The 25901-nt window shown below is 45.4% G+C and overlaps 1 protein-coding gene across 2 annotated transcripts in view; it reads right to left on the bottom strand.

The window, feature by feature from the left end:
- LOC311099265 (retinoic acid receptor RXR-gamma-A-like) overlaps nucleotides 1-25901 on the bottom strand; it is a 60044-nt gene that overhangs the window by 10110 nt on the left and 24033 nt on the right. The window contains exon 2 of one of the 2 annotated variants that reach the window (XM_084139966.1): nucleotides 4816-5108. In XM_084139966.1, coding sequence (XP_083996092.1) covers nucleotides 4816-5108 — 293 coding nt within the window. The remainder of the gene's footprint in view (nucleotides 1-4815; nucleotides 5109-25901) is intronic. The other variant, XM_084139967.1, reaches the window with a different exon arrangement.

Raw genomic sequence — 25901 nt, 5'->3', positions numbered from 1 at the left:
AGCGTTCCACAGTGGGATGCTGGCCCATGTTGACTGATTCCAATGCTTCCCACAGTTGTGTCAAGTTGGCTGGATGTCCTTTGGGTGGTGGACCATTCTTGATACACACGGGAAACTGTTGAGTGTGAAAAACCCAGCAGCATTGCAGTTAAATATTTTGTCTTGCCCATTCATCCTCTGAATGGTACACATACACAATCCATGTCTCAATTGTCTCAAGGCTTAAAAATCATTATTTAACCTGTCTCCTGTCCTTCATCTACACTGATTGAAGTGGATTTAACAAGTGACATCAATAAGGGATCATAGCTTTCACCTGGATTCACCTGGTCAGTCTACAGTATGTCATGGAAAGAGCAGGTGTTCCTAATGTTTTGTCCACTCAGTGTATATAGTTTTATAGATTTATGTTCTTTATTCAGTGGCCTTGTGGTTAGAATGTCCGCCCTGAGATTGGAAGGTTTGAGTTCAGTCTCTGGCCGAGTCATACCAAAGACTGTAAAAATGGGACCCAATGTGTCTCTGCTTGGCACTCAGCATTAAGGAGATAGATTGGGGGTAAGGCCCTGCGATAGACTAGTGTCCTCTTCACGAGGTGTACTTGTACATCAAGCTGCCTGACACTATAGAAACAGGAGATAGGCTTCTGCTCCTATGAGCCATTCCGGCTCGCACAAGCCAAGGCTCATGCAAGGCGACTTACTTTTACTTTTTACTTACTTATTTGGATAGTCCATCAGTAACATTTCAACTAACTATCTACTAACCCTAACCCTAGCTCTAACCCTAAACTTAACCCTTACCCTTACCCCAGTGGTGGACTTACCATTAGGCAAAAGAGGCAACTCCCTCAGGCTTTGCATCATCAAGGGGCCTCATGAGCTGGGCATAAAAAATAAAAATAAAAATAAACTCCCCCATGCTCTGCTCGAGGCATTATTTCATGCGATATGATTTATAATATAATATGCCATTTAGCAGACGCTTTTATCCAAAGCGACTTACAGTCATGCGTGCATACATTTTTGTGTATGGCTGGTCCCGGGGATCGAACCCACTACCTTGGCGTTACAAGCGCCGTGCTCTACCAGCTGAGCTACAGAGGACCACCCATACACAAACATGACTTTCATTGAAAGTAAGCTGCAGCAAAAACACTCAGAAGAGCAGAGAAAAGAAAAAGAAAGGAAGAAGAATACATTTGAACAGAAACATGACCTAAGTTAACACATTTATTTAGTAAAAAGACAGGTGCCACTGCTAATACTGCTATCATCGTCGAGGCAGAGGACACGACGACGAGACAGGCCCAGGCCTAGCTAGCACTTCAACAACCACTAGCATTAGCCTAGCTAGCACTTCAACAACCACTAGCATTAGCCTAGCTAGCACTTCAACAACCACTAGCATTAGGCTCCCGAGTGGCGCAGCGGTCTAAGGCACTGCATCTCAGTGCTTGAGGTGTCACTACAGACCCCCTGGTTTGATTCCAGGCTGTATCACAACCGGCTGTGATTGGGAGTCCCATAGAGCGGCGCACAATTGGCCCAGCGTCGTCCGGGTTTGGCCGGTGTAGGCCGTCATTGTAAATAAGAATGTGTTCTTAACTGACTTGCCTAGTTAAATACAAAAATTTAAAAAGCCTAGCTAGCACTTCAACAACCACTAGAATTAGCCTAGCTAGCACTTCAACCAGTAGCATTACTGCCTCTGCTGCTGTTGGTGGGCTCATCATCATCAGTACTAGCAGCAGCGCAGCGAACCAGAGTGAGAGCTCGGAGAGGAAGATGCAAATCATTCAGATTCAGAGCCTGATTCACCCCCAGCCCTTGCTCTTCCAGAGTCACAAAAAGATCAGCACGTGGACCTACTACAGAACGTGCGTGTGTGTTTAAGTGATGATGTAGCATTGTGGTCGGAGGCGCTGTCTGACAAACAGAGGTGTGATCTTGTCAAAAAGGGGCCACAACAGATCAGAGATATTGTATTCCCTCAAAGTGGGGACCCAGTCTCTCTAAGATTGAAAACAATCACAACCATTGATGCAATCAACCAGACTGGCGGCGAGGTGGATCGCATCCTGACAAAGACCCTGGGAAGAAGTGCTAGCTTGGTTGCTCTGGGTGTTGCCTACTTCAAAGGTACTAGAGGGCTGGGGTTCAAGTCCTTATTTCATCTCTTGAAGTTATTTTCACCTATCAGCGCTTATTTACGTTTGTGTGTGTGTGGATAGATGAATAACTCAGTTCAATCAAAGTAGAGGGATGGAGTACTTCCAGCTAGATGGGGAGGCACTCACCCATATTGCCATGATGACCCAGGACCATTACTCAGTGAAATTGGGCATCAACTCAGACCTGGGCTGCACAGCAAGTACACAGTTCATTTGTTCTCACAGCCTGGTATAAAAAGTAAAAAATACTCCTTATTGTTCATAAACATATTTTCCAATTGATCTCCCCTTCTCCATTTTCTCCCTGTCTCTTTCTCCTTCCCTCTCTCTCTCTCTCTGCAGATTGTTCAGATGCAGGATGATGTCAGTATGTTTGTGTTCATCTCTGATGAGGTCACTGCCAACATGACCCTGGTGGAGGAGAGCCTGACAGCCAAGTTTGTCCAGGACCTCTCCATGACCCTTCAGCCTGTGAAGGTGGCCCTCAAACTTATTTCCAAGAGTTCAGCTACTCCACTGACTTGCTGCCTCTGCTCACTGACCAGGGTGAGTACTCATTCATCCCACTTCATCCGGTCTTTGAATTGTTGTCTCCCTCCTCCACTCATTACATTACATTTTAGTCATTTAGCAGACGCTCTACCGTGCTCTTCTCAACCCTTAGGACCAATAAAACAAAAAACTTTAGGATTAAAGTAAAATAACTATTATAATAAAAAAGTTTTAAGGATGTGTAACTTCTTGTCGACTATCTGGTCTATCTTCTACATTATTTGATGGCAGGAGTGCATCTATCTCTCTCTTATCTCTCTCTGTATTTTACATGTTAGTTAAATGCCTTGCTCAAGTGCACAAAGTCAGATTTATTTTCACCTAGTCAGTTCGGGAATTCAAACCAGCGACCTTTCGGTTACTGGCCCAACGCTCTTAACCGCTAGTCTACCTGCCTCTCTCTCTCTCTCTCTCTCTCTCTCTCTCTCTCTCTCTCTCTCTCTCTCTCTCTCTCTCTCTCTCTCTCTCTCTCTCTCTCTCTCTCTCTCTCTCTCTCTATATATATATGTGTCTCTCTCTCTGTGTGTCTCTCTCTGTATCTCTCTATCTGTATCTCTCTCTCTCTCTGTATCTCTCTCTCTGTATCTCTCAACTTTAGAGTAAAGTAAATTAACTATAATCAAAAAAATTATGAGGGAAGATAATAAGTGTAAGGTGTATTTAAGGGGTAAATATCAGAAGTGGAGGGAATAATCTCCGTTTTAAATTACATGACTGGCTCCAAATCACTGTCTAACCTTAACCCTTAACGCAATTTTTTTTGGTTGATCCAAAGAGTCATTCTTTACATTTTGTTGCTTGGCTCACTGAATGTGCCGGGCAATGAACTAAAATGTAAACATTCTGTCTACTTCCTTTAGACCAAAAGGAGCTGCACTATTAGTGGATCTGAATCTATTGCATATGTGACCCTATTTGTTTAAAGAAAAAAATGCCCTGATGGCACAGCTTTCAAAAGGATTACGTCTGTTTGTGTTCTTTTTTTTGCTATCTAGCTAGCCTACGGAGACTTTATCTTAGCTTAGCATTGCTGGGGCAATGATATCTCCCTCTGACTCACTAGCCATCACGCCTCGTTAGCTTTGCTCAGTTAGCTCCGAGCGGGACAGCCAAATACAAATCGGCTCATCCCCTCTAGGTCAAGCAGAGGCCCAGCCAGTGGTACAGGCAGAGACAGGGCACAAAATAGTCAGAAAAGCAACACAGGAGTCTAGATTCTACTTAATACAGGACAGATTTTTTTTTTATACACTTTTAAATTGACAATCGTAAGTGGACATGGACAAGAGTATTCTATTCTCCTCACTTTTTTATCAATTTGGGACTTCGACTCCGAGTAAGTGCAAGCGCTGTCTCACTAACTGAGTGAGGACCAGTGAAGTGAGCAGCAGAATAGAATGAGATTGTATTTCTACGGCAGCAGCAGCCTCTGACTCAGTTGTAGTCTGTGGACATGAATGAGTCTGGGTCAGGCTAGCCTTGCATACCAGCCTTCTATATTCTGTTAGAAGGATGCAGAGCGAACACTAAAATACAATAACTGAGACTACTTTAGTATTAGGTCTAGGTATACAGTGCTGGGGAGGTTAGTTACTGTAGTTGGATGAAGGAGAGTAGTCAAGCCTAAGACATTGAGAGACTCATATGAGTGATCAAAATGTATCTGCTGCAGTAGTTCCTAAGCTACAATACTTTGGTGCATTGACTCGCCTATTGTAAAGCCTCTTATACGTTCAGTGTGTTTGTGTTTAGCAAGTAACCAAGAAGGCCTTAATGTGCGCCAAGCAGAAAATCACCCAGCTCAACAGTGAGTCACATAGCTGTTTAAATGCACATATATCATGTATATAATATTTTTCATATATATCATATTTTGGCACATATTTGTCAAATTATGCTACACTATGACTTTGATATAGTATTGTATGCATCTCCTTATGTAAGACATTCATTAGTGTCTTTCTCCTCAAACACAGCTGTGTGTGTATGTGTGTGAGAGAGAGAGACAGTTTGTGGTATCCCAGTTGGAGCTTTATGCAAGTGTGTGTGTATGCCTTCGTCTGTATGTGTGTGAATACGTTGACCCTTACCTGTGGGCTGGAGAGCGTGCTGAAGCCGATGGTGGGCGTGTGGGGCATGGAGACACCTGGCGAGCCCAGAGAGGATGACGTGATGACGGAGTACGGCGAACCGCACAGCCCATTGAACGGCGAGCCCAGGGTGCTTATGGGGGATGGGCGAGGCCGCTCAGGGTTGACGGCTGCGCTGATGACAGAGGGGTGGTGATGGTGATGGGGGTGGTGGTGAGGGTGAGGGGGGCCAACCATGATGCTAAGGGGCTGTGAGGGGGTGGAGCTCAGGTGGGAGACCTGCACAGAAGAATCTGTAATCAGAGCAGAAAACAGCCAATCAGAGAGGAGAAGAAGGGAGTTAGGGGACACGCCAACCAATAAGAGCACAGAACAGAACCCAGCTCAGCCATAGTTCGATATAGGACACTCGTTTTCAGCCCATTTGACATTCTAGTGTACATAGGGGTAGGATCAATAGGGTTTAGGATTTTGCAGCTAGAAATGTACATTGTAGAATAGACACTGCAATCATTTCCACATTACAATAAATTGTTCATGACTGTTCTATAAATCATATTTCTATAAGCGCCTGGTTAAGAGACAGTGGGATGAGTAATCAGACATTTACATTTACATTTACGTCATTTAGCAGACGCTCTTATCCAGAGCGACTTACAAATTGGTGCATTCACCCTATAACCAGTGGGATAACCACTTTACAATTTTTATTTTATTTTTTTTAAGAGGGGGGGGGGGGGGGGGGGGGTAGAAGGATTACTTTATCCTATCCCAGGTATTCCTTAAAGAGGTGGACCAGAGCACAATGAATTAGGACATTACAACTAACTAGTCCTATTTGTAAGTCGCTCTGGATAAGAGCATCTGCTAAATGACGTAAATGTAAATGTAGACCCACATAAGCAACCTTTCACACCAAAACGAGGTGCCTGAGTGGTTGAGTGACAGCCAGGGGTCCAAAATGTTCATCTCTCCATTTAATCTTATCACTAATTCAGCTGTTAATGCACTGTGATGTAACCTGATGTAGCTGGTCGCCTGGGGGTCAGTGCATGGTGAAAGCCTGCATAAGGTACTTCTAATCATCACCAGAATAGCCTTAAAAAGGTCAGTGCAGAGACAGGCTACACTGATCTGATCATTCATAAGAGATTTCTAAGGTCATACGAGCCCTGCATATTCTCATTATGCATCAACATGAGGAAATGTTAGGGGGATGTTACAGGGATGCTAGTGGGAAGTTAGTGCAGCATAGGGCTGTGGCGGTCATGAAATTTTGTCAGCCGGTGATTGTCAGGCAAATGACTGCCAGTCTCATGGTAATTGACGATTCATTAACATAAACACATTTAGCATCTCCTGTCTTCCACGCATAGCCTACAAGCCACTGATGCAGACCTTGGGAACATTTTTAAAAAGTCAATTAAATCCATGTAATATAGCCTAAAATCTAGTCTATTTCAGAAGAACATATTAGCATACTCTGAGTTGTCCTTATGTTAGGTCCTGATGTGGCTATGCCATATAGCTGTGGGCTACACTAGTTCATTTAGCAGACAAGATTTGCTTAGAATTCCGTAGCATTATTTTATATTATTTTATAGTATGAAGAATACAACTGAACAGAGCTGAATAAAATAGAAAGGATATTTTCTCCAAACAATGAGGAAGTGCGCACATGCGGCTATTCTGTGTTGAGCGGTTAACAAAGAAACAGGTACTCCTGTATGCTTAATTTAGAGTTATTTATGTAACTTTAGTTGTGATACGAATGTTGGGCTATATGTTTTGATTTTTAATACATTCTAAGGCTGCATGATGCAACTCTAATGATGATTTGAAAAAAGTCACATGAAAGGCATGAGCTCTGCTTTGTTCTTTTGCGCAGGCTGTACCCATTTCATCAGTCTCTCATTCACAATTTGACAAGCACTTGATAATGCCAATGTGCCCTTGGGCTGAATATAATAATTATATAAGCACCTCTCACTCACATGGCTCTCCATCACGTGATCGGGTCTTTCTCACAGGCTAAAAGTGAAGACAGACACATCGGGGACGCAACTGCACGCATCCTTATCCAATTCCGAGGCGCATATTGAAGTTATTGGAAGAACTGTCCACGTTTACTTTTCGTCAGCCAACAAGATGAGTAAGCCTAACAAACAGCAAAAGCACTAGCCTATGTCAATCTACTATCCCCCATAATACAAAAGTTTACCTATTCTATTCTGTGCGAGAAATAAATATTCCAAACATAGTCCGGGACAGTTGTGGGATGCGATAGATCCCAAATTAATACAACCACTATCATCAAAAAACCTGTTTTAAGCAATGAGCTTGACGCAACAGATGAGAACGTTTAGCTTAAAATGTTGATAAACTATTAGGCTATTTCTTCACATTATAAGCGCAGTAATGCGCACACGGCAGTAGGTTATAAGCGCGAAGGGTTCCATTAGCAGGAAAACACCATTCTCAAAAGTGACCACAAATGCGATTATGCATGTAATGCTTTTATTATAAAGGTGCATTTTTAAGGTGAAAATTATCTTCCCCAAACTTGAAACTCACATGCTGCATATGTATGCCAGTTAGGCTCTACACCCCTTGTAAAGCAGATTAATGTGCTTAATTTTAAGAAGTTATTTGGCCACTTGTCACGATCGTCGGGAACAGAGGAGGACCAAGGCGCAGCGTTGCAGGCAAACATACTCTTTAATTAGAGACACGATCAAAACAACAAACGATACGTGACAGTTCACGGTCTAACATAAACAGACTTGAAACAAGATCCCACAAACACAAATGGGAAACAGACAGTTTAAATATGGCTCCCAATCAGAGACAACCAACGACAGCTGACACTCGTTGCCTCTGATTGGGAGCCACTCAGGCCAACATAGAAATACACATACTAGATAAACAAATGAAATGCACACCCTGGCTCAACATACAAGTGTCCCCAGAGCCAGGGCGTGACACCACTTTAGTTGTGATACAAATCTTAGCAAAACATGGGCTAGGCTATATGGGCTAGGCTACATGAGGTGTGCGACTATGATTAGAATATATATATATTTTTTAAGGCGCTGTTTCTTATACTGGGCATCATTCACAAGTGATAATATATCATTCACAATTGATAGGCTAATATTGTCACCCATCACACTATTCTTGATTTAATCTTGTCTTTACATATACTACATAATATATGTGTGACTGTCACGATCGTCGTAGGGAATAGACCAAGGCGCAGCGTGATGAACGAACATGTTTAAACTTTATTATCTTTAGTGATAATAGACAACAATAAACAAAACAAGAAACGACTCGTGAAGTCCACGGTAACAATGACCAACACGGAACAAAAACCCACAAACACAAAGGGAAAACAGACAGTTTAAATATGGCTCCCAATCAGAGACAACCAACGACAGCTGACACTCGTTGCCTCTGATTGGGAGTCACTCTAGCCAACATAGAAATAGAAGAACTAGAACCCCCAACATAGAAATATACCACATAGAATGAACACACGCTGGCTCAACATATAGAGTCCCAGAGCCAGGGTGTGACAGTACCCCCCCCTAAAGGCGCGGACTGCGACCGCGCCTCCACTAGAACAAAACAGGGGAGGGCTGGGTGGGCATTCCTCCTCGGCGGCGGTTCTGGCTCCGGCCTTGCCCACCACCCTCCAATAATCCCCCCATAGCGCCCCTGGTCCGGTCTGGCCCCGCTGGCTGGAGCTGAACTGGACGTAGCAGGAGCGGTTAGCTTCAGCTCCGTTGTGGAGCAGTTGAGCGGTACCTGATTAGGCACCGATGACCCAGGCACGGGTTGTGCCGGACTGACGACGCGCACCCCTGGCTTGGTGCGTGAGGCAGGAACTGACCGGACCGGGCTGACGATGCGCACCCCTGGCTTGGTGCGTGGAGCAGCAACGGGCCGGACCGGGCTGACGATACGCACCCCTGGCTTGGTGCGTGGAGCCGGAACGGACCGGACCGGGCTGACGATGCGCACCCCTGGCTTGGTGCGTGGAGCCGGAACGGGCCTCACCGGACTGACGACTCGCACCCCTGGCTTGGTGCGTGGAGCAGCGACGGGCCTTACCAGGCTGACGACTCGCACCCCTGGCTTGGTGCGAGTAGCAGGAACGGGCTGGACCAGGCTGACGACTCGCACCCCTGGCTTGGTGCGAGTGGCAGGAACGGGCTGGACCAGGCTGACGACTCGCACCCCTGGCTTGGTGCGAGTAGCAGGAACGGGCTGGACCAGGCTGACGACTCGCACCGTAGGCTTGGTGCGAGGGGCAGGAACAGGCCGGGCCGGGCTGGCGACGCACATCGTAGGTTTGGTGCGAGGAGCAGGAACAGGCCGGGCCGGGCTGGCGACGCGCACCGTAGGCTTGGTGCGAGTGGCAGGAACAGGCCGGGCCTGGCTGGCGACGCACACCGTAGGCTTGGCGCGAGGGGCAGGAACAGGCCGGGCCGGGCTGGCGACGCACACCGTAGGCTTGGTGCGAGTGGCAGGAACAGGCCGGGCCGGGCTGGCGACGCGCACCGTAGACTTGGTGCGAGTGGCAGGAACAGGCCGGGCCGGGCTGGCGACGCACACCGTAGGCTTGGTGCGAGTGGCAGGAACAGGCCGGGCCGGGCTGGCGACGCGCACCGTAGACTTGGTGCGAGTGGCAGGAACAGGCTGGGCCGGACTGGCGACGCACACCTTAGGCTTGGTGCGAGGGGCAGGAACAGGCCGGGCCGGGCTGGCGACGCACACCGTAGATTTGGTGCGAGTGGCAGGAACAGGCTGGGCCGGACTGGCGACGCACACCGTAGGTTTGGTGCGTGGAGCAGGGACAGGCCGGACCGGGCTGGCGACGCACACCGTAGGCTTGGTGCGTGGAGCAGGGACAGGCCGGACCGGGCTGGCGACGCACACCGTAGGCTTGGTGCGTGGAGCAGGGACAGGCCGGTCCGGGCTGGCGACGCACACCGTAGGCTTGGTGCGAGGGGCAGGAACAGGTCGGGCCGGACTGGCGACGCGCACCCTTAACTTAGTGCGGGGAGCAAGAACGGGCCGGACCGGACTGGTGACGCACACCACTTGCTTGGTGTGAGGAGCGGGACTGGGTTTCATCATAACCCTCCGCTCCCTCAGCTGCCTACCTAGTTCCTCTCGCCGTGCCTCTATTCTCATCCTCTCCCTTATCGCCTCCAGTAACTCTACCCTCTGCACCACTAACTCCTGCTCCCTCTGCGCCAATAGCCCCCTTAACCTGGTGGCCTCCTCACCTAATTGCCCTGTGGCAGCCTCCTGCTGCCCAGTCGCCCATGCCGTGTGCCCCCCCCTAAATTTTTTTTGGGGTTGCCTCTCGACCGTCCGACGACGACACTGATCACGCCGTTGCTCCTCTCTCCGTCGCGCCTCTACCGTCTCACTCCATGGCCGGCGATCCATTCCGGCCAGGATTTCCTCCCAGGTCCAGGACCCCTGTCCGTCCAAAATCTGCTCCCACGTCCAGGCTGCCTGCTCCTGGACACGCTGCTTGGTCCTGGTATGGTGGGTTTTTCTGTCACGATCGTCGTAGGGAATAGACCAAGGCGCAGCGTGATGAACGAACATGTTTAAACTTTATTATCTTTAGTGATAATAGACAACAATAAACAAAACAAGAAACGACTCGTGAAGTCCACGGTAACAATGACCAACACGGAACAAAAACCCACAAACACAAAGGGAAAACAGACAGTTTAAATATGGCTCCCAATCAGAGACAACCAACGACAGCTGACACTCGTTGCCTCTGATTGGGAGTCACTCTAGCCAACATAGAAATAGAAGAACTAGAACCCCCAACATAGAAATAAACCACATAGAATGAACACACCCTGGCTCAACATATAGAGTCCCAGAGCCAGGGTGTGACAGTGACATTTGTTTTGATTAAGAATGCACCATTATCATGCACCTGTCTCGAAACAGGGGCAACGGAAAAAAAATACCTGTCATCTATGCACTTAAATAGCAAATGGAGGACACTTTTCCCGTAGTTCACTTTCCTGCCAGCCAGGTAGGCTATACTCCTGTTTTAGAAGCAATGTGCTTAATATTAGGAAGGTTGAGAAATAAATATAGTAGGCCTAGCCTATAGAAAGCTGATGGGATCCTCCTCTTTTTAATAGAGGCCATCACCATGTTTTCTCACGCAATTGCTTAGCCTATAGAAATGTTGCGCAACATGAGCTCATGGGCTCTCATGAAGTGTTTGATTAGATTTTCGATTACATTTGCATTGATGTCAGAGTGATTAGAGGGACAATAGAGTGCTGAGTACCAGGCAGTTCAAATCAAATCAAATCAAATCAAATTTTATTGGTCACATGCGCCGAATACAACAGGTGCAGACATTACAGTGAAATGCTTACTTACAGCCCTTAACCAACAGTGCATTTATTTTTAACAAAAAAAGTAAAAATAAAACAACAACAAAAAAAGTGTTGAGAAAAAAAGAGCAGAAGTAAAATAAAATAACAGTAGGGAGGCTATATATACAGGGGGGTACCGGTGCAGAGTCAATGTGCGGGGGCACCGGCTAGTTGAGATAGTTGAAGTAATATGTACATGTGGGTAGAGTTAAAGTGACTATGCATAAATAATTAACAGAGTAGCAGCAGCGTAAAAAGGATGGGGTGGGGGGGGGGGGGGGGGCAGTGCAAATAGTCCGGGTATCCATGATTAGCTGTTCAGGAGTCTTATGGCTTGGGGGTAGAAGCTGTTGAGAAGTCTTTTGGACCTAGACTTGGCACTCCGGTACCGCTTACCGTGCGGTAGCAGGGAGAACAGTCTATGACTAGGGTGGCTGGAGTCTTTGACAATTTTGAGGGCCTTCCTCTGACACCGCCTGGTATAGAGGCCCTGGATGGCAGGAAGCTTGGCCCCAGTGATGTACTGGGCCGTACGCACTACCCTCTGTAGTGCCTTGCGGTCGGAGGCCAAGCAGTTGCCATACCAGGCGGTGATGTAACCAGTCAGGATGCTCTCGATGGTGCAGCTGTAGAATTTTTTGAGGTTCTGAGGACCCATGCCAAATCTTTTCAGTCTCCTAGGGGGGAATAGGCTTTGTTGTGCCCTCTTCACGACTGTCTTGGTGTGTTTGGACCATGATAGTTCGTTGGTGATGTGGACACCAAGGAACTTGAAGCTCTCAACCTGTTCCACTACAGCCCCGTCGATGAGAATGGGGGCGTGCTCAGTCCTCTTTTTTTTCCTGTAGTCCACAATCATCTCCTTTGTCTTGGTCACGTTGAGGGAGAGGTTGTTGTCCTGGCACCACACGGCCAGGTCTCTGACCTCCTCCCTATAGGCTGTCTCATCGTTGTCGGTGATCAGGCCTACCACTGTTGTGTCGTCGGCAAACTTAATGATGGTGTTGGAGTCGTGCCTGGCCATGCAGTCATGGGTGAACAGAGAGTACAGGAGGGGACTGAGCACGCACCCCTGAGGGGCCCCCGTGTTGAGGATCAGCGTGGCAGATGTGTTGTTACCTACCCTTACCACCTGGGGGCGGCCCGTCAGGAAGTCCAGGATCCAGTTGCAGAGGGAGGTGTTTAGTCCCAGGATCCTTAGCTTAGTGATGAGCTTAGAGGGCACTATGGTGTTGAATGCTGAGCTGTAGTCAATGAATAGCATTCTCACGTAGGTGTTCCTCTTGTCCAGGTGGGAGAGGGCAGTGTGGAGTGCAATAGAGATTGCATCATCTGTGGATCTGTTGGGGCGGTATGCAAATTGGAGTGGGTCTAGGGTTTCTGGGATAATGCTGTTGATATGAGCCATGACCAGCCTTTCAAAGCACTTCATGGCTACAGACGTCAGTGCTACGGGTCGGTAGTCATTTAGGCAGGTTATCTTAGAGTCCTTGGGCACGGGGACTATGGTGGTCTGCTTGAAACATGTTGGTATTACAGACTCAGTCAGGGACATGTTGAAAATGTCAGTGAAGACACTTGCCAGTTGGTCAGCACATGCTCGGAGTACACGTCCTGGTAATCCGTCTGGCCCTGCGGCCTTGTGAATGTTGACCTGCTTAAAAGTCTTACTCACATCGGCTACGGAGAGCGTGATCACATAGTCATCTGGAACAGCTGGTGCTCTCATGCATGCTTCAGTGTTGCTTGCCTCGAAGCGAGCATAGAAGTGGTTTAGCTCGTCTGGTAGGCTTGTGTCACTGGGCAGCTCGCGGCTGTGCTTCCCTTTGTAGTCTGTAATAGTTTTCAAGCCCTGCCACATCCGACGAGCGTCAGAGCCAGTGTAGTACGATTCAATCTTAGCCCTGTATTGACTCTTTGCCTGTTTGATGGTTCGTCGGAGGGCATAGCGGGATTTCTTATAAGCGTCCGGGTTAGAGTCCCGTTCCTTGAAAGCGGCAGCTCTACCCTTTAGCTCAGTGCGGATGTTTCCTGTAATCCATGGCTTCTGGTTGGGGTATGTACGTACGGTCACTGTGGGAACGACATCATCGATGCACTTATTGATGAAGCCAGTGACTGATGTGGTGTACTCCTCAATGCTGTCTGAAGAGTCCCGGAACATGTTCCAGTCTGTGCTAGCAAAACAGTCCTGTAGCTTAGCATCCGCGTCATCTGACCACTTTTTTATTAACCGAGTCACTGGTGCTTCCTGCTTTAGTTTTTGCTTATAAGCAGGAATCAGGAGGATAGAGTTATGGTCAGATTTGCCAAATGGAGGGCGAGGGAGAGCTTTGTATGCGTCTCTGTGTGTGGAGTAAAGGTGGTCTAGAGTTTTTTTTCCTCTGGCTGCACATTTAACATGCTGGTAGAAATTAGGTAGAACGGATTTAAGTTTCCCTGCATTAAAGTCCCCTGCCACTAGGAGCGCTGCATCTGGATGAGCGTTTTCCTGTTGATTTATGGCCTTGTACAACTCATTCAGTGCAATCTTAATGCCAGCATTGGTTTGTGGTGGTAAATAGACAGCTATGAAAAATATAGATGAAAACTATTAGCAAGTTTGGTAGGTTACTAATGACCATCAGCAGCATCAGAGCTTGGAGAAGCCTAATTACCGTGACTAAACATCAAGTGGAATTTGACTGCCTTCATGACACGTGACCGCCGGTGTGGCGGTAATATGGTCACCGTAACAACCCTAGTGCAACATCATAGATATTTTCTGGCCTGTTGGACAAACATAAGCCTAGATAATGACAAACATTAGCCTACATAACGACAAACATTACCCTACATAACAACAAACATTAGCATACATAAGAAAAGTGGGACCTCCCCCCAAAATAAAATAAAAACCTAAGTCATAAAAAAATTTAATATCAACAACACCAAGCAAACAGCAACATAATCCAAGAGAGAGGGCTCTATCAACTATCAAATCTATTTACATATGTTAATAATAATATGTCATTTAGCAGACACTTTTATCCAAAGCGACTTACAGTCATGTGCACATACATTTTTACGTATGGGTGGTCCGGGGATCGAACCCACTACCCTGGCGTTACAAGCACCATGCTCTACCAATTGAGCTACAGCAACAATAATCTATCAAATCTATTTACATGTTATAAGATCCAAAATCTATCAAATCTATTTGCATATGTTATAGCAACAAGAATCTATCAAATCTATTCGCATGCATGTACGTTTTAGTGCAGCCATGGTCTTCTTTCTGTCTCTCCCCATCTGGGAATATAGAATGACAGGTTGACATTTCAGGCCCCAACATTTTAAGGTTGGGCTGTTGGGCAGAGATGTACGTCACAGGGCTAATAGGAGGTGGCATTTGCATGGGGCATGGTTGCAGGGTCACTGTAGTCAGTCCTGGGTAGAGGGACCTCTCTCATGTTACACAGGACAGAGTCGAATAGGTCATCAGACCAGCAGGGCTAGTGGAATCACACGGACGCCAGCCTACAGTGGTCACTGATACTAGCATGTGTTCGTGGGGTTGGGACATTTTGTGTGGCAGTGTTGACTGACTACTTGATTTTTTTATGCACACAAATATTCTCGCTCTCCCTCTCACACACACATACATATACAGTGGGGTCCGAAATTATTGACACTCTTGATAAAGATGAGCAATAATGACTGTATAAAGTAAATAATTCAAATACTGAGCTATATTGTATGCTCAAAAAATTGGGATATTATATTATTATATACTAATACAATTGCTCATAGAAAGAGATTTTGTTTAACAAGTAATACTTTCTTTCTCAAAAAGGTAGGGGTCAAAATTATTCACACCCCTAAAGATTCTTATAAATAAAGTAACCAAAAGTTTAGTATTTGGTCCCATATTCCTAGCACACAATGACTACATCAAGCTTGTGACTCTACAAACTTGTTGGATGCATTTGCAGTTCGTTTTGGTTGGGTTTTCAGATTATTTTGTGCCCAATTAAATGAATGGTAAATAATGTATTGTGTCGTTTTGGAGTCACTTTTATTGTCAATAAGAATATGTTTCTAAACACTTCTACATTAATGTGGATGCTACCATGATTACCGATAATCCTGAATGAGTCGTTAATAATAATGAGTGAGAAAGTTACAGAGGGTCAAAGATCATACCCCCAAGACATGCTAACCTCCCCTGTTATTGGTAATGGAGCGAGGTTAGCATGTCTCAGGGGTATGATCTTTGACAATCTAAAGGAGGACAAAGGCACTTCCTCATATTGTGTAGTAACAGTTTTAGGTACAGCAGTTTCTCTGCCAAAGCAGACACAGGAAACCACAATGTATATTTAGACAAAATCAAGAAAATAACTGTGTGAATGTGAGCATGTGTATGTATATTTGTGCGTGTGTGTACTTCTGGTCTCTTTCACTCTGTCGTACACAAACACACACACACACACACACACACACACAGTCTCACTTTCACCAACTGCCTACCGTGTCACAAAGGTCAAAAGTCACCAACTCACAGCTTTCTATTTTGTGGAAGACAGAACCCAGCACCTCGGGTTCAGCAAAGATCACACAGTGATCATGTCAGTCAGCCTTTCTATGCCAACAAATACATGCCCACATACTTACAGTGCCTAGTGAAAGTCTACACACCCCTTGCACAGTCTTCATTTTTTGTTGCCTTCAAATTAAATTAAACAATTTATTAAATTATGGAAAAAGAACCAATTTATTCCCTTTTTAGATTGTGAAGACTGTGCAAGGGGTGTGTTGACTTTCACTAGTGACTGTACTTTCATCAATGCATTAGCTACTGTACATAAAGTCAGTGCCTTCCAAGTCAAAGTACATGATCCTGTACTACACTGAGTGTACAAAACATTAGGAACACCTGCTCTTTCCATGGCATAAACTGACCAGGTGTATCCAGGTGAAAGCTATTATCCCTTATTGATGTCACTTGTTAAATCCACTTCAATCAGTGTAGATGAAGGGGAGGAGACAGGTTAAAGAAGGATTTTTAAGCCTTCAGACAATTGAGACATGGATTGTGTATGTGTGCCATTCAGAGGGTGAATGGGCAAGACAAAAGATTGAAGTGTCTTTGAACGGGGCATGGTAGTAGGTGCCAGGCGCACTGGTTTGAGTGTGTCAAGAACTGCAACGCTGCTTGGTTTTTCACGCTCAACAGTTTCCTGTGTGTATCAAGAATGGTCCACCACCCAAAGAACATCAAGGTGTTCCTAATGTTTGGTATACTCAGTGTATATCTGAATGTATGGACGAAGTGGCCATATTGCTCCCACTATATCTACAGTGCCTTCAGAAAGTATTCACACCCCTTTACTTTTCTACATTTTGTCGTGTTACAGCCTGAATTTAAATAGGATTACTTTGCAATTTTGTGTCACTGGTCTACACAAAATACTCCATAACGTCAAAGTGGAATTATGTTATTAGAAATGTTTACAAATTCATAAACAATTAAAAGCTGAAATGTCTAGAGTCAATAAGTACTCAACCCTTTTGTTATGGCAAGCCTAAATAAGTTCAGTAGTAAAAATGTGCTTGAAAGGTCACATAATAAGTTGCATGGACTCACTCTGTGTGCAACAACAGTGTCACGATCGTCGGGAACAGAGGACCAAGGCGCAGCGTGGAAGGTGAACATATCTTTATTATTTGAGTAATACCACGAACAAAACAATAAACGATAACGTGACGTCCTCGGTTCAGACACAAACCTAAACAGGAACAAGATCCCACAAACACTGTGGGAAAACTGGCTGCCTAAGTATGGTTCCCAATCAGAGACAACAAGCAACAGCTGATACACGTTGCCTCTGATTGAGAACCACACTGGCCAACCTAGAAATACTAACCTAGAACGAAAAACAAATGAAAACTCACACCCTGGCTCAACATACTAGAGTCCCCAGAGCCAGGGCGTGACAGTACCCCCCCCCAAAGGCGCGGACTCCGACCGCGCCAACCAAACACCACAGGGGAGGGACCGGGTGGGCACTCCGCCTTGGCGGCGGATCCGGCTCCGGGCATGATCCCCACTCCCTCTCTAACCCCCCAAAGTACCCTTGGTCCGGTCTGGCCCTGCTGACCGGAGCTGGACTGCACACTGGTGGAGCGGATTGCTCCAGCTCCGGCGCGAAGCAGCTGACCCATGCCGAACCAGGCACCAGTGGAACAGGCACGGGCTGTGCCGGACTGACGACGCACACCACTGTCCTGGTGTGGGGAGCAGGAGCGGGCCGGACCGGGCTGACGAAGCGCACCACTGACTTGGTGCGGGGAGCAGGAGCAGACCGGACCGGGCTGGCGAAGCGCACCACTGGCTTGGTGCGGGGAGCAGGAATGGGCCGGACTGGGCTGGCGACACGCACCACAGGCTTGGTGCGGGGAGCAGGAACAGGCCGGGCCGAGCTGGCGACGCGCACCATAGGCTTGGTGCGAGTGGCAGGAACAGGCCGGACCGTACTGGGAACACACACCACTGGCCCTACGCGGGGATCAGGAACAGGCCGGACCGGACTGGCAACACACCCCAGTACCTCTCGCCGTGCCTCTACATCCTCTTTCCCCCTGGTGACCAGTGACTCCCGTAACCTGGCGGCCTCCTGCTGCCCCGTCGTCCACGGCGTGAGCCCCCCCCTAAAAAATGTCTGGGCGTCTCTCCTACCCGTGGACCAGGTCTCCATGTCTCTCGCCAGACTTTCGCCCTTCTGCTTCCAAGTCCAGCCTCTCACTTCCTCCCACGGCTTGACCCAGTCGAGGAGGCGAAGGAGATCCGCTAGAGATCTCCCTGGCGATGGCTCCTGGACACGCTGCTTGGTCCAGTCTTGGTGGGATCTTCTGTCACGATCGTCGGGAACAGAGGACCAAGGCGCAGCGTGGAAGGTGAACATATCTTTATTATTTGAGTAATACCACGAACAAAACAATAAACGATAACGTGACATCCTCGGTTCAGACACAAACCTAAACAGGAACAAGATCCCACAAACACTGTGGGAAAACTGGCTGCCTAAGTATGGTTCCCAATCAGAGACAACAAGCAACAGCTGATACACGTTGCCTCTGATTGAGAACCACACTGGCCAACCTAGAAATACTAACCTAGAACGAAAAACAAATGAAAACTCACACCCTGGCTCAACATACTAGAGTCCCCAGAGCCAGGGCGTGACAAACAGTGTTTACCATTATTCTTGAATGACTACCTCATCTCTGTACCCCACACATACAATTATCTGTAACGTCCCTCAGTCGAGCAGTGAATTTCAAACACAGATTCAATCACAAAGAACAGGGAGGTTTTCCAAAGGGGTAATTGGTAGAGGGGTAAAAATAAAAAAAGCAGACATTGAATATCCCTTTGAGCATGGTGAAGTTATTAATTACACTTTGGATGGTGTATCAATACACCTAGTTACAACAAAGATACAGGCGTCCTTCCTAACTAATTTGCCAGAGAAGAAGGAAACCACTCAGTGATTTCACCATGAGGCCAAAGGTGACTTTAAAACAGTTACAGAGTTTAATGGCTGCGATTGGAGAAAACTGAGGATGGATCAACAACATTGTAGTTACTCCACAATACTAACCTAAATGACCGAGTGAAAGGAAGGAAACCTGTACAGAGTAAAAATATTCCAAAACATGCATCCTGTTTGCAATAAGGCACTAAAGTAATACTGCAAAAAATGTGGCAAAGAAATGAACTTTATGTCCTGAATACAAAGCGTTATGTTTGGGGCAAATCACAACACATCACTGAGTACCCCGCTTCATATTTTCAAGCATGGTGGTGACAGCATCATGTTATGGGTATGCTTGTCATCGGCAAAAACAAGGGAGTTTTTTTGGATAAAAAGAAACGGAAGCACAGGCAAAGTCCTAGAGGAAAATCTTGTTCAGTCTGCTTTCCAACAGACACTGGGAGACAAATTCACCTTTCAGTAGGACAATAACCTAAAACACAAGGCCAAATATACCACTGGAGTTGCTTACGAAGATGACATTGAATGTTCCTGAGTGGCCTGAGTACCCAGAAACACAGCTGTAATCGCTGCCAAAGGTGATTCTAACATGTATTGACTCAGGGGTGTGAATACTTTGATAACATTTCTAAAAACATGTTTTCACGTTGTCATTATGGAGTATTGTGTGTAGATGGGTGACAAAAAAATCTATACAGGCTGTAACACAACAAAATGTGGAATAAGTCAATGGGTATGAATAATGGGTATGAATGGGTATTAATACTTTCTGAAGGACTGTATCTTACTCACTGTCAAAGCCAGGAAGGAGCATCAGGGACTGGTAGTTTCCATACATTTCCAACTCTGATTGGCTAATGTCTATTATGTCGCATTCCATTTTTCCTCTGGAATCTTCGACACCTGTTATGATTCTCATGTCTGCAGCCGAACACCTCTGAGTTCTACAGGGGGTTTGACCCTTCCAACACAGACAACGGGCTGGCAGCACATGATCATGTGTGTGTTACAAGCAGCTGTAGAGTGGTACACACACACACACACACACACACACACACACACACACACACACACACACACACACACACACACACACACACACACACACACACACACACACACACTCTCTCTCTTTGCACAGGCCCCCATGTGATATTAATGCTTGCTCAATGTCACATTCCAACAGGAAAGAGGCCCCTCACTCTCACACACACGTACACACGTTTATTTTACTATCCTTGTGGGGACCAAACAATTGATTCCCATTCAAAATCCTATTTTCCCTAACACCTAACCCTGAACCTAAACCTAACTCTTAACCCCAAACCCTAACTCATAACCCTAATTCTAACCCTAACCCTAATTCTAACTCTAAACATAACCCCTAAGCCTAAAATAGCCTTTTTCCTTGTGGGGACCGGCGAACTGTCTGAATTTTCCTTGTTTTACTATCCTTGTGAGGACTTCTGGTCCTCACAAGGATAGTAAAACCAAAAACACACACACACGAATGTACTTGAGTATGCCACCATAAAAACATCATCTGGTTTAAGTGGTTTAAAAAAATAAAAATACAAGATTTTTAACATACTTTTATAAATGAAAACGTACTTCAGCCTAAGAGATACAGTACGTATCATTATAATAATTTTTATTGGTGAGCTCTTTAAGTAAATCATATAAACAGTGTTTAAGCCTGTAGCCTCCTGGCCTGAGGGGTATCCTACGAAGTAAGCTAGATCTACTGAGGATTTTCTAAAGCTAACCAGCCTCAGTTAGCTTCCCATTCCAGCTCAGGTTTCATCCGTACTACGACGGTGGATATTGCTCGTCCACCTGCTGCTTACTCTAGCAGGCTAACTGCGTGCATGTCGCACTAACTGCGTGCATGTCGCACGTGGCTAGTCAATCATCGAACTCTTCATTGAGACAATGCTTAAACATCAATGCATTGGCAAGTCATTTTCATTTTTGCCGAAATCTAAATTAAAGAAAAGTTATCTTGCAAATTCTGCAGGTTACGGTGTGAAATAGACTTTTAGAAGTGCAGTCTTTATTTTATTCCTTTGGTGTGGTTATCAATGCACAAGCACCTTTTTCCCACTCCTATCGATAAAATAATTGTATTAAATCATACAAAAGTTTTGGATTAATGAAATATTGTCTTCCTCAAATGAAATGGATGATGCAATCTTTGCGGGAGGGAGGTATTCTGATTGAATTGGTCCTCAACTCGTGGCTCAGACACTTAATTCAGGATAAATGTAGTTAGCCCTGAGTTAGCCTCCCAGGAGCAGGTTAGTTCTGAAGGACTCGTTGCCATATAAATTGTCCTGACTAAAAGGTGAGCCACTTTCATTGGTACCGATTATCCCAAGTTGAACTCAGAGTTGACAAAAGTTACCTCGCTATCTCCCCAAACTACATTTGTAGTATAGTGCTCTGAGAAATAAAAGGTGTGATGGGTCCGCACTCAAAAAGATGTCACATAAAGCTTACTTCCGTAAGGCTCTGGTCTGGCCTGAGGATATTCACAAAGCCTATCGGTAGAAGTTCTTTATGATCTGAGAGCCAAAACTGATCCTAGACCAGCCCTGGTCTGGTGTGTGGAGACAGAGCCCACTCATTCCTGTCAAAATGAAGATGATGTCGGATCAATCAGGGGCCGAATAATCCTCTTACCCCCTGTAAGCATCTCCAACCTGGTTATTTACCGCACGCCCAGCTGTCAATGTGTGTGTGTATGTGTGTGTGAGTGTGTGTGTATGTGACTGTGTGTGGGTGTGTATCTGTGTGACTGTGTGAGTGTGTATATGTGTATATGACTGTGTGTGAAGGGGTGGGGCGGGGCCAGAATTGGATGAGCGGGGCTTTGTATACAAGTAGATTTTTGTATCAGTTTAAGTACAGCAGTGTCAATGTGTTCTTGTACATGTCGGACAGTGTATCAAATGCATGCACACTCATGGCAGTGTGTGTGTGTGTGTGTCCGCGCAATCGTGCACGTGTGTGTGTGTGACTGTGCTTTTGTGTATGTATATGTGTATATGTATAAAAATATAACAATGAAAAATTCACCATAAACATAATGGTCTGTACAACACAGTGAAAGACAGACAGTCCTTGGTAAAGTCTTCAGTAGGGAGTGAATAGTTGATGATGAACAGTCTGTTAGCCCTTAGCTTCTATCAGAGGCAACATCTCATTCATCTCTCTCAGAGTGGCTGGGCCATTATGTTACAGATGAGGCTTTATACACAGCAAAGCAAACAGGACAATTACAAGTCAACTGAAAAACACAGCTGGTAGGAGAGCAGAGCATACTGAGCAAAGACATACAGTGGGGAAAAAAGTATTTAGTCAGCCACCAATTGTGCAAGTTCTCCCACTTAAAAAGATGAGAGAGGCCTGTAATTTTCATCATAGGTACACGTCAACTATGACAGACAAAATTAGAATATTTTTTCCAGAAAATCACATTGTACGATGTTTAATGAATTTATTTGCAAATTATGGTGGAAAATAAGTATTTGGTCAATAACAAAAGTTTCTCAATACTTTGTTATATACCCTTTGTTGGCAATGACACAGGTCAAACGTTTTCTGTAAGTCTTCACAAGGTTTTCACACACTGTTGCTGGTATTTTGGCCCATTCCTCCATGCAGATCTCCTCTAGAGCAGTGATGTTTTGGGGCTGTCGCTGGGCAACACGGACTTTCAACTCCCTCCAAAGATTTTCTATGGGGTTGAGATCTGGAGACTGGCTAGGCCACTCCAGGACCTTGAAATGGTTCTTACGAAGCCACTCCTTCGTTGCCCGGGCGGTGTGTTTGGGATCATTGTCATGCTGAAAGACCCAGCCACGTTTCATCTTCAATGCCCTTGCTGATGGAAGGAGGTTTTCACTCAAAATCTCACGATACATGGCCCCATTCATTATTTCCTTTACACGGATCAGTCGTCCTGGTCCCTTTGCAGAAAAACAGCCCCAAAGCATGATGTTTCCACCCCCATGCTTCACAGTAGGTATGGTGTTCTTTGGATGCAACTCAGCATTCTTTGTCCTCCAAACACGACGAGTTGAGTTTTTACCAAAAAGTTATATTTTGGTTTCATCTGACCATATGACATTCTCCCAATCCTCTTCTGGATCATCCAAATGCACTCTAGCAAACTTCAGATGGGCCTGGACATGTACTGGCTTAAGCAGGGGGACACGTCTGGCACTGCAGGATTTGAGTCCCTGGCGGCGTAGTGTGTTACTGATGGTAGGCTTTGTTACTTTGGTCCCAGCTCTCTGCAGGTCATTCACTAGGTCCCCCCGTGTGGTTCTGGGATTTTTGCTCACCGTTCTTGTGATCATTTTGACCCCACAGGGTGAGATCTTGCGTGGAGCCCCAGATCGAGGGAGATTATCAGTGGTCTTGTATGTCTTCCATTTCCTAATAATTGCTCCCACAGTTGATTTCTTCAAACCAAGCTGCTTACCTATTGCAGATTCAGTCTTCCCAGCCTGGTGCAGGTCTACAATTTTGTTTCTGGTGTCCTTTGACAGCTCTTTGGTCTTGGCCATAGTGGAGTTTGGAGTGTGACTGTTTGAGGTTGTGGACAGGTGTCTTTTATACTGATAACAAGTTCAAACAGGTGCCATTAATACAGGTAACGAGTGGAGGACAGAGGAGCCTCTTAAAGAAGAAGTTACAGGTTTGTGAGAGCCAGAAATCTTGCTTGTTTGTAGGTGACCAAATACTTATTTTCCACCATAATTTGCAAATAAATTAATTAAAAATCCTACAATGTGATTTTCTGGATTTTTTTTCTTCTCAATTTGTCTGTCATAGTTGACGTGTACCTATGATGAAAATTACAGGCCTCTCTCATCTTTTTAAGTGGGAGAACTTGCACAATTGGTGGCTGACTAAATACTTTTTTCCCCCACTGTATGCCTTGGTATACATATCAAATACACTGTTTCTGATAATATAGGCTACCCCAAAATCAAATGTATAATATAATGTAGAAGCAGAAATATGGTTATATTATTGGATATAACGTGTATGAAAGACAGGAGAGGATGTTCAATGTCATGTTAACAATGGCGTCAGTCCCACGAGAGCGTGCAGCTTGCTGAAACACTGTAGCACACACTAGAGGCATTCACAGGTCCAAAATGTTGGACCCGTTCCGAAAAGGAAATATCCCATCCAGACCCGATATGCATAAATTAGTTTGTACAATATAGAGACCCGTTCCGAACGGACCCGATGACAACTTCACCCGTTCCGTATAGACTTTGTCAGATCCAAACCCGGTCCGATCCGAGTGAGGGAAGCAGGAGAAAAGTCCATTTTTAAGCTACTTTATTAACCAGAGCTGATAAAGCGCGAGGAGAGGAGGTAGAGAGAGGTGACGCTCTAGCATGAGCCGTGCTGTGTGCGTAGGCTACTGTGAGTGTGAGCGAGTAACATGGGAACATGGAAGAGGGAGGGAGAGACGAGAGACCACAACCAACCAAGCCGACTCGCGCTATAGTAGACTAATAGCTGCCATAGCTAGGTTATTTATCATCCAATATGATTATGTAGTACCTGTCTTGACTGCATCAAACCGGGAGAAGCTAGTTAAGCTAGCTAACGTTAGCTAGCTAGGCTAACTGAGGCTGCAGTGCATGCACTTTCTCATAGTTACAAATAACTCCATTCAGAATATAAAGTAGCAGACAACCTGTTGGCTCTTGGTCGTTGTAGCCTATCCTTCTCCTTTAACTTTTAGTTCCATTGATTAGATAGTGTATCTCCTAACTTTTGCCCCACAAGGAGGCTCTATGACTGTAGCTTATTGCTGCTTCGATGACTTATGATTGGCCAACAACAAGCTACACGCGCCACTCTAGTGAAAAGCAAAGAGCAGCAGCATAAATTATACAATTCCTCCCAATACTACTGCAGCAGTAGCATTCAAATCTATATGGGTCCTTCTGGACAAGTCAGTTAAAATTACACATTCCCGAGACCTGTGACAATCATATCAGATCCGACCCAGACCCATGTAAAAAAAAACACACACACAAACACACACACTGTTCTGTGTGTCTAAAGGGATTTGGCCTAGAAAAGGAGGAAATTCTATCCTGTTGGGTGGGCTCTCAAACACCCAGTGGGGGCTTGGATTGCTTTTTCATTAAATTCTCTTGCAGACTTCCTTGGTTGAAATGACAGAAGATGCAGACGAGCAGATATCATTAACTTGTATGGCTTAAGTATGTGAGGAGAGAGAAGGGACATAGTGAGTCCTTTCAGTCCAAGTCAAAGCATCACATTCATTGGTAAAACACTTCAGTATTACATAGGAAGACACAGTAATGTTGCTAATGGTTACTATGGTTACTAATGGGAATATAGAGTCAACTACTGATAACTGTAATGGCTCAGGACTACTTGAGAATGGATGAATGCACTAAGCCAGATATGCAGAGTTGGAACTTTTTCTGCACTCCATTTTCTGTCTCATATAATATGGATACATCTCGTATAATATGGCATAATGTACTGTAACCAAGGCAGAGTACCTCTCTAATATCATACTAAACTGCACCATTTGACTGTTATCATATTACTTACACTACATTGTAATTTGACTCTTTAATAATTCAATTTTCAAGTGAGAAATGTCAACTCTGTTACATTGCAACTCTGTTGCATCTGTGATCATAGCAATCTAAATTTGTGTTTTTTTATAACTCTTTTGACTATTCAGCAGCACCGTCATTATAACAGACCTGACACATGCAACTTACAACTGTTTATGTATTCACACAAACAGCCTTGGACATGTGACAGTGACATAAGGCGATTACAAATGCATGTGGTAATAGGTATTCAAATCACCATTTCATACATGTTCGCCATCATTCCATGGATCTTTATTGAGTCTGTTTTCTAAGTATTGTGTAACATCAGTTACAATGCATAAAGTCATTAGCTACATTCTCAATGGGCTCCTGCTGTACAGAAACCCTGATCTGCTGAGCTCTCTCATTCTCTCTATCTCTCTCTCTGTCTCTCTCTCTCTCCTCTCTCTCTCTCTCTCTCTCTCTCTCTCTGTCTCTCTCTC

Source organism: Coregonus lavaretus, assembly GCF_964263955.1.
Source record: "Coregonus lavaretus genome assembly, chromosome: 23".
In the NCBI taxonomy this organism is placed as follows: Eukaryota; Metazoa; Chordata; class Actinopteri; order Salmoniformes; family Salmonidae; genus Coregonus; species Coregonus lavaretus.
This window is presented reverse-complemented; position numbering and strand designations above follow the sequence as displayed.